The sequence below is a fragment of the Aulonocara stuartgranti genome, assembly GCF_965226115.1.
Source record: "Aulonocara stuartgranti genome assembly, chromosome: 15".
Lineage (NCBI taxonomy): Eukaryota > Metazoa > Chordata > Actinopteri > Cichliformes > Cichlidae > Aulonocara > Aulonocara stuartgranti.
In genome coordinates, this window is record NC_138951.1 from 20,555,943 (window position 1) to 20,570,733 (window position 14,791).

Sequence of the window (14,791 nt, forward strand, 5' to 3'; positions counted from 1 at the left end):
GCTTGGCACTTGTGCTGTACGTAACAAGTCACGCGACGTGACGCTGCGGCTGTGATTGGTTCGGCTCTGGGCTACTTAATTTGGATTGGCTGACCTTTTTTTTTTTTTTTTTTTGTAGTTGTAGTTATTTAGAAGCGTTTGGTAGATGAGGCAGAAAGGCTGGCACACTGTTCCAAAACAAGCCTACTGGTCCACCAAAGCCAAGGCTGCTGGTTCACCAGACTTAAAGAAATCAAGGACTGTGTGAAATATAGCCTTCATGTGTTTTGATAAAGTAGTTTGTCATAATACTTTATTGTAGGAAAAGAGTTTGATTTGTTGGTTACCTGCACTAGATGGGACAAGGTTTTGGCTTCTTGAGCAAGTTAAAATGTGCTTTTGAAGGTCCCTTTATTATGTCTACACTTGAAGTCAGTGTGAAGGTGAAGGGCAGACATCCGCTATGACGCTAGACAGCTCTTGTTTCCAGATGCATATTCATAACGGTATTGATAAGTTTTTGTTAAAATCCTCCTATAAGCTGGCACTTTCTTTTTAGTCTTTGGCATGCTACCATTAAAATCCATATTTGAAAATCAATGTTCATTGGATAAGGAGATTTTCATTCATGTTTTAAGGCTCCTCATTCAGTGCAGTCTTTCTGTGTAAAATATACAAGAGTTTTATAAATGCCAATTTAGCAACATCTGCAGCCAATCAGAAAAGTGCAAATTAAGGAAAATCTTGAGGAATTTAACAGAAGTTAAAAGCTATTTTTAACAAGATAAACGAGACATGAACTACACAGATTAAAACTTTATAGCAGAGAATTACAATAAGAAAATAACTGCCCTGAGTTCATAGTTGAACACCTCTGCATGCTGAGACCCAGTATCGCCTTAATAACATCAGTGATTCTTGCCTGAGGATGAGGATTATTGACACTGTTAACATTAACTTTACTCACTTTTTTCTTCTGCCTGTTATTATCTAAGCGAGGAAGCAGCCAGTTACGTTTTACCTAACAGCCTAGGTTTGCTTGTCGTCACATCTTTGAAGCCCGTCTGTGAATGCTAGGAAGAGTTTCTAAGCAGAAGAAGGGAGAGAACAAGGTTCTGGTTTGGATATTGTCCTATGTCTGCAGTGCTTCTGGCCAGTCATTTTGCACCAGTACAACCACTGTGCTGAAAATGATTAGATTGCTGTAAATTTCCTGCTTAAAGAGAGCTAGAATCTACTGGAATCAATTAAATCCCACACTGAAATCCAGGCTACGCTCAGTACACACAGACTTGCTAAAGATTTATCTCAGGGTTTTCCCAACAGAAGAGGTTTACGTCAGAGTCAAAAGAAAGTTATATTTTTTTAATCCAGTTTTTTGATTAGGGGTTTATATACTGATATACGAACAATGCTTTTCTTTGTAAGATGGTTAGAAGTACCAGGAAATGTTCTTCATCAGATAAGGTAATGCAGACTCATTACATTCAATGTACACGGACCAGCCTTGCTGATGAGGGTAGTCCCCCCCCCCCAAAGACCCATTATAAGCCTGGAAAAACCTTGTGTATGCAAATTTTATTTATCTTTTTTGTTAAGTAACCCAGATGAAGTGAGGATCAAATAAAGTTGACGTTGAAGCTCTGTTTTCTCTCTTTATTGTTCTCCCTTGAATATGGGTATGTACCTGTTAACTCGCCTTCTATTTTGCTGTTCCAGTGACGAGCTGTAATTCACACCTGTAAAATGCTATCTGATCAAACTCTAAATAGACACTGAAAAGCCTGAGACAGGAGAGGTCTCATGCAAAGCATTTAGAAGGCCTTTGACTTGACTTCGACTTGCTTGTTCGAAAATTTCTTGCAGCACTGCAAGGAGCCAGATTAAGAGGACTAGTCAATCAGCTGGTGTGTTTGGGCCTGGCAACAATCATGTGTTATCTGATCTTTACATAAAATGCGTGTTGTGTAGCACATACAACAAGGAAACTGTTTCTAACGTCTAAAATCAGCACACTGCTGCCTTTTTACGCAGAGCTGTGTTGCCGCACAGACTCTGGCTGCAGATTGATTCAGCTTGATACTGCGTTTGATCCCCATAGTCAGGAAAATCACTCATAATGCCCGAGCAGCTCGTTCTCCAGACTGAGACACTGATCTGCTGTTGCACAGAGTGGGGTCTGCTGAGGAGCAGAACCACCCAGTGAATCAGATCCAGATAGTCGTTCAAATCCAGCCAATACTGACAAAACTTGAGACTCTTCCAAACACGAGTGTTTGTAACTTTCCACGTTTTATTGTTCAGTATTTGAAGAGAAAACTCTGAAATGCAATTCTTGCACTAAGGTGCCCTCCTCGACTAAACAGGAAACAATAAAAAATTTATTATCGGGCAACTTCCAGCAATTATAAAAGCATGATCATCAAGATAAAACTCTTTGCTGTGATGCTGTTGTTTTGCCTTGTGATATAAATCTACCACACCTCTTCCCTTTAAACCAGTGTATTAAGCTTAAATCAGGAGTTTTAAAGTGTGCCTGACTAGTAAAGCCATTTAATAACATCTTATAATGTCTTATAATAAGTGCAAATCCAACAATAGATCTCAGTGTTTCTGCATAGTGCCATTAGATGTGTATTAAAGACAAGTCAATCTGCAAGGGACCTTAACCTATGGAGTAATTTGGAATCAAAAATATAAATTGTACTTTTCCAATCAAATGTTTTGGTGGACCACTGTTGGCCCCGGGTCATCAGACTGGTTAATTTGAGCCTACTTTATAGATACATATGTCTGTTTGCAAATCTGCTGGCCTGGGACAGGAAGATGTTCCTAAGCCAGCCAAGAGATGTAATCCTTCTAGCATGAGACCCTGAGTCTGGGAGGGGCGTCATCTCTGTAGAGCACAACACCCAAAAAGCCAAACTGGGGAGGCATTCTACTCAGATTCCTGTACATTGACTCAAAGTCAATACAGTCAATAAATCATTCATTTAATTACAAAGTTGGTTGTCAGTAAAACTAACAAGAAATCAGAGAAAAGGACAGAAAAATAATATAGATCATTGTTCCACTGAAATACAGCTATAGCAGTGTCTCAGACCTGGTGCATGTGATAATAAATATACAAGTACTTGATAGTGACCGAATGTTGTCTATAGATGGTGATACTGGCGACATTGAACTTCTGATGGTCTACATGCTTTTGTACTTGCCTCAGTCTGACCTCAATTATAGCAAGAATCATAATTGCTTCTTCTTCTTTCCTCTCTTTTTTTGGTCAGTACTGGACTAACAGTTGTTTTGACATGATGATTCGAGTGTTGCATTTATGGAACTTTTGGATTCCTTGAACCCAACATGTTTCCAAACAGACTCCTTGGTTTTGCTGGTCCTGTTGACCAGAGGTTCTCTTTCTGTCATCTTATTTTGAGCTAAACTAAACTTGTGGAGTGAGTTTGGGCTTTTGGGGAGGGTGGAAAGTGCTATAAAGGAAATGAAGTCAAACACATACCATATGTTTCATGTTTTATTTTCCTTTTTTTTTTAATTTAGGAAAGTCCCATTTTCTTTTAAGTATTCCTTTAATGCATCACGTTTCCAAAATGAGCTGATGTTAAATAATCTCAATATAGACCAGAATAATCCACCTCAAACCTTTTCTTCCATTATATTTTAAGCATGTTTTTAGATTTTTAGTTCTGAGTTACTGAATTACTTTAAAGGATTTAAATGTAGGGAATTTTAACGGTCTGAGTGTTATTTGTGTTCTCAGTTTGTTTGTTGACGAGTTGTTATGATTACAAGATGTAAAGCCACCGAAGTCGACACAATGGTGCGCAGATTTTACTGTGATCAGTCTGTCCCTACCTGCTGGGTTGTTAACAGCCAGCTGTGAGCAGCTATGAAGCGGATGTCAAGGCAAGAAACACAAATGTCAGGGGCAAGTAATTCTGTTTAGATTTATCTTCTGTGTGTGTGCTCTAAGTTATTATTAAAGTAGATTTCTGTGCTTCTCTTAGGTTATACAGTGAAATAACCTAAATATTTCGAATATATTTAATGAATGAAGCCCTGCAGCTGGTGTGGGTTGTTTTTAATTCTCCAGATGTCTTCCATAGAAGCTTCTATTTTGAATTCGCCCAACAATTTTATTGCTCTTTTATAAGATGCAGTCTTTTGGTAGTAGTGAGGGGAAATCTCATTTAATGTAGTCTTTTCTTCGGGGTTGTTATCACTTTTACATGGAAATGCTAAAGTTTCCTTCAACATGAACCTCTTAAACTCTTGTAGAGTAGCTTTGCATGATTTACAGTTCAAAATAATCCTTATTTATCTTACACAAGGTCTTGGCACTGCCCCTTAATTTTTCTTCTGTGTAAACCAATCTGTTTTAGCTGATCGGCCCTTAAGCTATCTTTCTTCTTATTGGCTTTTTTTCCCCAGAATATCATGAGATATACGATTTGCCACTTTTCTCCAAGGCCCTCGCTTCTTTTCTGTCTCTGTCTACGACTTGTGTAAATGCAGATTTGCCTCCAGTTACAATGCCTGGTGCAAATTTGTGTCAGTTCACCTCATTGCAGTGACTTCGTGTGCATAAATGTGCCATAAGAGTAGAACAAACAGTCTGAAAATTAGTGTTTGGTGCAGCTTGTAAGCTACAACTCAACTTATATTTACTTATATGACAAAAAAAAAGAAAAAATATATCATCAAATCATTTTCACTTCATCAGTGGTATTGGTGTTATGTTCAGATCACATATGATTAAGCTTAAACATTGTCACTATTTTACTATTCTTTAAATATCAACCACTACAAATCACTCTCAAGTAACAGCCCATAGTTGTAGTAAGGTTGCCAGCTGTACCTGGTGGAGTTCACCCTGGACCTGTTTTTTTTTTCACCTCTACATTTGTCATTGCTTTTGCATGTTCCCCCTGTAATAGCATCTAGTCTCACCATGTCACACAGACTTATTCCCTCTGTTAGCAATTAACACGTTCTTTCACTTTTTTTGTGTTTAATGCTGCTTGGTATTTTAAATATTCAAAAATAATGACCTGTTATTAACAAATGGCAAATAGAACTGTCAATATTACAGCATAACTTGTGAAAGGTTAATTTCTACATTGCAAATGAACATATTGTGATTGTCCATTTTTTCTGTGTTTTCTTGACAGTTGGAGGCCAACGGGCTTCTCCCTGCACCTGGGATGGTGCTTTTTGACAGAGCGGCTGTGGAGCCATAACCCCACCGCCATCACCATTCCATCCTCTTGACTCTAAGCTGTTGGCCCACCACTGATCTCACGCCCAGGCTCCCCTCCTTCCCTCAGCTTTGCTCAGTCCCTGACAAGGCCACCACAGCCACCACATGACTCACCAACTGGAGCCCTAGATCAAGTAAGCACGGTGCTCTGTACTCGTTGACTTGAGTGCTGCAGTATGTCTCATTGCAAGCCAGAGTGATCCCTCGCACAACTTGTGTGTTCTGCAGCAAACTGTTATATAACATTGATTTCCCACTGAATACTGAAAGAGTAATTTTCTTTATTGACTAGAATACTTTTTTAGTGATTATTTTAATTTCTGGACTGAGCTTCTAACGAAGGGTGAAGGTTGTGTTTGTAGGATGGCAGTGGCAAACCTGAGGTCAAGTAAAGCAAGACACAGCGGCTACGTATTGAACGTGGATTTATTTTAAATTTATTTTATGCTTGTTTTGTAATCTAGTTCTTATTATCTATTATTCTCTTAACTGCTTTTGTGATTGAATATCACCAGTAGCCCAAACTAGTTAAAATATTAAAGTAACATATAAGCAAGTTTAGGAGGGTGAACCAGCCTATCGCGCTGAAAAGGTGTTTTTCCTTGAAAATGGCAGCTTATCAAAATTGATGGTGATTAATCAGTGTTTCAGTACCAGTGTTATGAGCTATTGTATTTAAAAACTGCATCCACTTCCATGCATTTGATTCATTCATGGGATTTAGTTTACTCCAATGTACATTGATGTAAGGCCAAACCTGTTTACTCTTGTCATATTTTATTATCTTATAACCTCATTGAAAATTCATTTTTTGTTTCAAAATCTGTTCCTGACCAGGAGAAAATGAGAGTTTATCCTGGTTTAAAATAGACCTTTGCCAGAGTGGCAGATACATTTACCGTATTTTCACGACCATAAGACGCACTGTGCTAAAAGGCGCAGTCTCAGTTATGTGTGCCATTACTGTATTTAACACACACATAAGGCGCACTGGATCATAGGGCGCATACAAGTACCGTATGCGTATTTAAAAATAAAGCGGGAGCAAACCTGAGTTCGGTACCTTACTCACATTTTTATTACCAGTAATCGTCATCATCAACAACACACAAGCATACAAGTGTGCGTATTTAAAAATAAAGCAGGAGCAAAACAAAGTTTGGTACTCACATTTTTATCATCAATCAAACCCATTGAAGTCCTCATCCTCTGTGTCTGAATTGAACAGCTGCGCTAAATCTTCATCAAACATGCCAGGTTCACTTTCTTCACTGTCAGAGTCACTTTCCGTGCCGTGCGGCTCCTCGGAAATGATGCCGGCTTTTGCGAAAGCTCGAACAACAGTGCCAGCAGACATGTTAGCCCAAGCATCTACAATCCATTGGCAAATTGTGGCGTAACTCGCCCGGCGCTGGTTTCCACTCTTGGTTAAACTGTGGTCTCCATCGGTCATCCATCGCTGGATGTGTTTGTCGCCGATGTGTTTGCTGCAGTAGGAGCGGAAGATGGCCAGCTTTTCCTTATAATCCGCTGGAAGTTGCTGCGCTACCGTAGTCCTGGTCCGGATGGAAAAATGGCACCGTTTCATAAAAAGTGAAAGTGAAACTGCTTTTAGCCGAATGGTGACCGTCGAAACGCTTCTCCCGCTCGTTCTTTGCTCGATGATCGCCTTATGTCCGCGGAAACTCTGCTGCGTCTTCTTGACCTGCCGGAGCTTGTTTTCCAGCTTCCTCCACTTGCGAACCATCGATTCATTAATCTTAAATTCTCTCGCCGCTGCTCGATTTCCATGTTCCTCCGCGTAGCTGATGGCCTTCAGTTTAAACTGTGCTTCGTAAGCGTGTCTCTTTGCCATTTTCAGGGTTGTTAAAACAACGATGTCCTGCATAACGCACATACCTGTTCTTTTATACAGGTATGTGCAATAAAGTCAACACACACACTTCACCCTTTAGCGTTCTCATGGTGTTCTCTACTACGTCCTCCTTACAACACACAGGGCGCACTGCGCTATAGGGCGCGCCGCACTTTTTGAAGAAAATCTAAGACTTTTAAGTGCGCCTTATGGTTGTGAAAATACGGTACCTCTTAATTTTGTTCATTTTATAATCCAAAAATATATTTTGGCTTGAGTAAATTAAACTACTTGTGTGCAGGAAAAACCCTGCAAACTATAGTTTGTTAGCAGTAAAATGGTGAATTAAATCTAATTTAAATCAAGGACCCAAGTGTGAGATTTGCCACAAAACCTCGGGAGTGCCATCGTAATTATATTGTCACTGTAGGTGTTTGTTTGAATTTATTTATAAGGTGTAAATGCACTGTGAGATTGGTTTGATTTGCGTTTTGTTCTTTTCAGTTTTGCAGGGCAAGTCATTTATTTTAAGTTCTGCAGTATGCAGACAATGCACAAATGGCTGACTTGAAAGACTCCAGTCTTTGCCATCTCCACACATAGTTAATAACCTGTCAATTTAATTTTAAAGAAGACAAGTTAGTTAAACTTGGATTTAATAGTTTATAGAAGCGAGAACGAGAAGAAAAAAACTTCAGGCCAATGAAGTGCATTGCTCTGAACATCCCAGCATGTCTGAGGAGGCCTCCCATAGCGTTTCACAAGTTGAAATGAGGACACACACACCCACATTCACGCGCCAAATTACACAGTGCCCAGCAGAGTTCAATAAATGATGAATATTCATGTGGAATTATCAGTCTGGCAGTGAACGTGTTTGAGAGAGAAAGCGTACTGTGAAAAAATTAGGTGAACAATGACACAGACGCTAAGAAAGGCAGTTACACAGATCCGACGGTCCATGGCTGATATTGTTTTAGTGGTATATTTGATGTCTTTTAAAAGATTGATAAGGAATATCGTATGTTTTGCTCAGAAAACAGCGAGAGGATACGTCTATCTCAGTGAAAATGTATATTTCTATATTTTGGTTACATAAATGAACAGGGCAACTACAGGTAGCAATTCTCTGGTTGTCTCTCACCTCTAAAAACAGCTTTGTGCTGTGCTTTCTATACACTAAGATCTCTGGCTAACCGTCATAATGTCTGAGGAGCTGTGTGTAGTCCAAGGTTATTTCTTACTCTTGGTAAACATCCTGGATCTGGGTGTTCACAGATGGTTGGGAAACAATGGGCTGGAACTTAACAGGGTATTCAGTTGAGAAGCAGGGAATCTTAAAGGGCCACAACAGCATTTTTTGAATGTTTAATGGTTTTTCATTGGGATTTGGAAGCATGCGTAGTATAGAGGCTAGGCAGTTTGCATTTCAGTGCAAGTATGAACACATTTTTGTACACACTATATAATATATGTGGAGAATGCCAGCACTAGACAATAAATTGGGAGCAAAAAATTGATACTTTTCAGTGAAATATTTTGCAATATTTTACACTTTTGCAGAAGTCACCTCAAACATATAGCCTGTTGGATAAGCTGGATTTTTGTAGAATTTAAGCCTAACATTAGCTGTAACCAGCTGTTGTTGTTGTTATGGTTGTTGTCCCATATAGGGTGGTTGACATTAGGGCTGGGTATCGTCACTGATTTCTAGAATCGATTCAATTCCGATTCACAAGGTCCCAAATCGATTCGATCCACGATTCGATTTAATTCGATTCGATTCGATTTAAATCTGGGAAATTTTGACAGTCAGAAGTATAATTCAGATCAGAACATTTACATATTTTTGTATCTATAAAAAGGAAGCTGACACTCGCAAGACTTTATCCAAGGTGTGAGCATCACAGCAGATGCCTTTGTGTCAAAGTAGCTGAAGATAAAACACAGAAAAACATGAAGGTGATTTTCCTGGCCTGGGATTTTATAAAAATATTCTGCAGTACATCAAAAACGAAAGAAAACCATTAATTAATGAACATTACCTCTGACGTTACAGCGGTTTTATTAGACACACGGCTAAGCATTTTGCATTTTGAATAATATTAAAAAGTTTAAATTTGTTCAGTATTGAACAGCAGAAATGAGGTTTTCTTTTCGGAAGAATGTAAAAGGGAAAAAAACAGCGGCCGACAGCCTGTAAACAGCGGTAGACTTGTGCGTAACAAGCAAGCGAATAATGAAGAAAGCGAAACTGTTCGAGAGAGAGAGAGGGTGGGGGGGGGAGGGAGAGAGAGAGAGCTGTGCATCGCAATGGAAGCAAAACAGTAAAAGAGTGAATTCATGACGATGTTTATGTGAAGCGTTTGGATCTTCTTTAGTTGCTGGTTCGGTCAATATTGTTTGGAGAGAGATCAAACTAACAGCTTTAGAATCAGCTCATAAAGGGCGTGAACACAAAGCGCGGACCCGGATCAGCGAGCTGTCGGCTTTCAGCCCCGACTGTGAGAAAGGCGACATCTAACTGATTCTGATCCGCGGGTCAGAATCAGTACCTGCTCTCATTTACTGTTTGGTGGTTCTTGAAATTTTGTGAGATGTCACCAGAGATTCTGGCATTTCGGACAAAATAAATTTATATTAAAAAATCGATTCAGGATTTTAATGAATCGATTTTACGTTATCCAAGCCAGAATCGATTTTAATCGATGAATCGATTATAAAAACCCACCCCTGGTTGACATGTCTTATTTGCTGACAATAACTAAGTGCAACAATTTTGGAAGTCAGTCAATTTTTCTAATGTACATCAGAGTTTTTAGCATTTCTTTCTGGTTATTTCTGGTTTCACCATTTGAAAACTAACTTTTACAGGTTTAAACATGGGTAAATGATAAGTTTTTTGAAAAAATGATTTTGTTGATAATTTCCTGATCATCTTTTGAAGTAAATAAACCACCAAAAAACATACATCAGTGATTCCAACTGTTTAACTTGGAACACAGTCGTCTACATTAACATTTCTTAAGTTGCAGTTTTTTAAGGTCATAGATCTTACATTTTTGGGCGTTTTGGTGTTTCCACCGAAGCGCAGCATTGGCGGACCTTGAAGATCTTGGACTAAAAAGCGAAACAACAAAGAAAAAATGTTGGCAGATTTATTATTATTTGTTGCAGCCTTGCTTTTATCTTTCTTGGATTTGCACAGATAACTTTGACTGCATTTATTCAAAACTCTAACATAGATATGATGTTGAGGTAAGCCAGATATGTGTTTAAATGAGTCATTTCCAGCAGTTTTAAAAGCAATTTATACAGTTAAGTGCGTATATATTTGGAAAGAGATTACGACAACGGATTATCACAATGGATATTAAATGACACAACTCACATGCAATTGAAGTGCAGACTTTTAGCTTTAACTCTGGAACTCTTTCATGGCATGCATTTTTAATTTCTTGCTATTTGGGCTGATTGGGACCTGATGAATGTAAAAACAAAGATTACCAGATTTGAATTTTTTATTTTTTTTTACCTGATTTTTGTTTCTGAGAAAAATGTGATCCACATATGAAGACATTTGTTTTAAATTTTGATAGAACAGTGGCAGTATAATGTCCTTGTAAGTGGATATCAGGCCCTTGTAGAGCAAAATTTTGTATTTTGCTATAGATTACTCTAACTGTAGCTGAAGAACATGGCTGTTTTGCATAGTTTGCAAGACTTTTTTCTTATGGCGTGCCAAATGTAACCCTCTGCTACTGAAACAATATTCAGCAAGTGAGAATTGGGTGCACATTTTCACTTGAAGAGAAAACCGCTCATTTAAGGAACCTATTGGGACAGTCTCTCGCCAATCAAAACTGATGGCAGCATAGTGCTAAAAACTGTGCTATAGACAGACTGATGTTTATATCATTTATGATGTTGGCACTTACAGAGCTCAGACTGTCTATTACAAAGCAAGAATACCACCAGACTGTTCCAATAAAGAAATAAAATACATCTGTTTTTGCTTTTTATTCCCTATTTTAAAATAATTGATTGTGAGCCAATTTGGTCATATTGGTTGTGATCCTACAGCCGCATGGATGCCAATTCAATACACTCTTACTTCTTTCATAGGAGTCAAGAAAAGACTGAACAGGTAATGGATTGTTTGGAAGGATTGCCGGGAAAAAGCCTGTTCTTTCTAAAAAGAACCTGTCAGCATGGCTTAGGTATGCACAGTGGGATCTGAGCAAACCACAAGACTTTTAAAACAGTTTCCTTTGGACAGATGAGACTAAAGTGGAGATGTTTGGCCATAATGCACAACACCATGTTCTGAGAAAACCAAACAGCAAATATCAGGACAAACGCTTCATACCAACTGTCAAAGAGGGTGGAGGGTGAGGATTTGGGTTTATTTTGCAGCACCTTGCAGTCACTGAGTTCACCATAGACTTCACAAATGTGAGGCGGAACTTTCATTTGGGAACTATTTTCAAACCAAGACTAGACATGGAGAAAATATGTTAATATAGAAATTGTGATGCATTTTATGCAATTGTTCTTTTAATGCTGTGTCAATTTTTGGGCCTTTTTGTGGCTAGGACAGTGCAGAGAGTAGACAGGAAAGTAGTAAGAATGAGGGTGAATGACATGCAGGAACGGGTCTGGAGCTTGATCATACCCAGGTCAGAGCAGCAAGCAGTACTTTACCTGTTTGAACATCCTTCAGTGTAATGGTCAGCTGCTCAACCAACTAAGCAATATCAGCACCTGTCGTTCCCCCCTTTTTTAAATTATCCCTTCCGCCAAGTAGCCATCTGACAAGCTGATAGCAATTTTGGTAAGTAAAAAATGGCTAATGATAGGTCAGTAAATCTTTGTCTCAGTGCCATGACTGATGACATTGGAGATGCACTGAACTGATTTTTCCTTATAAATTTCACTTAAAGATTTAGTAAAAAAAACAAACAAAAAAAAAAAACAACTTAACTGAGGATATTTGTGTCTTTTTCCATAGAAAACATTCTTTTTCATTGCTTACATGCTCCAAACTGGACTTCAAAGTACCCCTCGCATGGGGGTCCATGCTTTGGGACTGATTTAATTTGTAGAAAATTTGTATGCAGACAGGGTAAAAGTTTGTTTTGGAAAGCAAGCTTGCGGCGCACTCTAAAATCAAGCCAATTCAATCATTGCTCTACATAAACTGTAGGTCACAACATTTGTTTGAAAAGTCAAACGACATTTCTATTTCTTTTTCCTTTTTTTGTAAATCGACGGCTGGTTTGGAAATGTTAGACTAGACTGCATATTTCATTTATAAGCAGACAATATATGGAATGGAAAATACTAAATTCCCATTATGCAGAAGAATGTAGGAAGCCAGGGTAGTTTGTGCTATTTACTTGAACATCAAGACGATGCCTCCCAATTTTTTATTAACTCATTTTTATGTGTAATTACAAAGATATGAGACAACATTGCCCCTTTTCATCTAATCTCACTATGGTAGCAAATCCTTCCTGGATTCAGATCTGATTGAGGATTGTCTTCAGATGTTAATCACATTTAACTTGTGCCAGCACCCACCTCTGCTATAATTTCATGCAAATCTTTAGATACATTTTTCAGTAATCTTGCTAACAAACAAACAAACTGAGCCAGGGAATTTCCTGCATAGGTTTCTTTTCTGTGAATTAAATGAAGTGAAATAACAGAGAAATTCATATTGTTTTTTCCAGTGGCACAACAAAGGCACCTTTGCTTTATGTATCTACTTAAAATAAGCCATCATCTGATCTTTTGCCAGTGCTTCTTTTGATTGCATGGTCAGATCAAAAAGCTTTTGAGCATGGCACCTCCAGTTTATTTTGCTTTGCAATTACTTTCCCTACTATATAACTCTGCAGCATGGAAAGCACCTTGAGTATTCAATACGTTTATTTTTTTCGAATCCACTGAGAATAACTTGAGTTACTTCTGTCACAATATTTGACTCCACTCTATTTTATTTAACTAATATTAAGTAATGAGAGTAATGAGAGAATCTGTTTGTTTGTTTGTTTGTTAATTGAATTGTGAGAAACCAAATCCTAAGCCTGCCCTCATGTGGAAACCACATGGGGAAATAAAAAATCTCCTCAGCTTGAAGCCTTTTCAGAGAAGCAGCTGCTCAGTTGAACCTGCTGGTTACATGACTGTAGTGAACCTGCACACTCAATTTTTCACCGGCACCGTTGCATCCTGATTTGCTGTGTTTCACTTGACACATGAAAGAACATATAAGTCACTGGCTGCTCTATATGCCTTGCTGAAGCTGTATACATTCTCTGGTCATGTCCTATATTTGAGAGGGTGGGCCTCAGCAACAGTGACTGAGCATGGGTTGTACCAACATGATGCAGTAAAGAGGGGTGGCCATGCTGCATGCATGAGCAGTGTCGTGAGCTTATTTTACAGATAATTATTTAAAGATATTAAGCTATTAGCCTTTTACTATAACCTTTTCACATCTGTTTATGGCATTACTGAAGATCCAGTCATATTTAATTCTGATCAAATCTCTGGTCAGGTCGATTAATATCAGGCTCAAGATGGAAACCTTGACATGTGAATCTGAGGGAATTTTTCTGTGCTTTTTTCTTTCTTTCTTTTTTGTCGCTGTTTTATCCAAAAGATAAAGGTTCTTTGAAGGAGCCAAAATAATAAAATGGGACCTGGTGAAAGGTTGTGTCTACATTAGAAAGATAAATAATGGGTCTGTATTGAGGCTAAATGTCATTTAGGTCCTCCTTATCTCCTTGTTTTCCACACTCTTCAAGCCCTACTCTGTAGCTGGTGGTCTCTTCCTTACTCCCCCTTCTCCAAGCCATACATTACGGCTGCTGAGCACATGCATGCCTGCGCATGTGTGTTCGCGCGCGCACGTGTGTACATGCAGCTCTGCGGAAGCAGAGGGAAGCTTTGAAGGATCTTTGAAGGAGAAGAGACAAACTTAAAGATACTGAGACGGCTGAAATGGGGAGCCCGTGGAGGCAGTGGACTGTGTTTCTCAAAGGTCTGAGTCTGTTGCATTGCTGCTGCTGCTTTTTCTTCTTTCTCTTTGGCGACTGAAGGCTCTCACCATACAGCACATACGGAGAGGGAGGTGAGGTCAGAAGGTGCAGGACCTGGTCTACAGGTTTGTGGGTTAGAGTGTGAGTTTTCCTCTCTCCCCTTTTTTTTTTAATGTTATTTTTTGTTTGGTCCCTACTTTCTGTTTACTTTGAGGCTAATATGTGTGAAAGTGTGTTTGAGGATATGCTCGCGCTGCAGCTGTAACTAATTATGATTGTTTCAGTCACATGCAGCACAGCTTGGATGCTATAAGAAGTGCAAACTGTGAAAGCTGTCATCCGCTGTGAGTTATACTCATTCAAAAGGGACAGTTAAGGGTAGTAATATAGCAGACTGTTTAATGTGCTGCTTAGTGCTTAGATAAATCCTCTGTTTAATCTGCTGTGTTTAGTTGTTTTTTTTTTTGTTTTTGTTTTTTTTAGAAAAAGGAGAGAAGACAACAATATGTGAATCCTGCTGCACAAATTCCATAATTGTATAAATGTATGTGGAGTGGAGAAAATGGGAGGTTAAAGGAGAGCACTTGAACTTCTCATCACGGACCTGACCGTTTCATCGTAGGGCCACATTAG

At 38.8% G+C, this 14,791-nt stretch overlaps 1 protein-coding gene across 4 annotated transcripts in view; it reads left to right on the forward strand.

Moving 5' to 3' along the window:
• The window catches only part of ncoa1 (nuclear receptor coactivator 1), a gene marked incomplete at its 5' end in the record, with an annotated part of 98,754 nt that overhangs the window by 30,585 nt on the left and 53,378 nt on the right, over positions 1-14,791 (forward strand). For 3 of the 4 annotated variants that reach the window (XM_082504907.1, XM_082504906.1, XM_082504908.1), the window contains one exon: positions 5,166-5,388. Coding sequence is in view for 1 of the 4 variants with exons in the window: in XM_082504905.1 (XP_082361031.1) it covers positions 14,121-14,160 (40 nt within the window). Of the gene's footprint in view, positions 1-5,165; positions 5,389-14,120; positions 14,161-14,791 lie in introns of those variants that run through there. The other variant, XM_082504905.1, reaches the window with a different exon arrangement.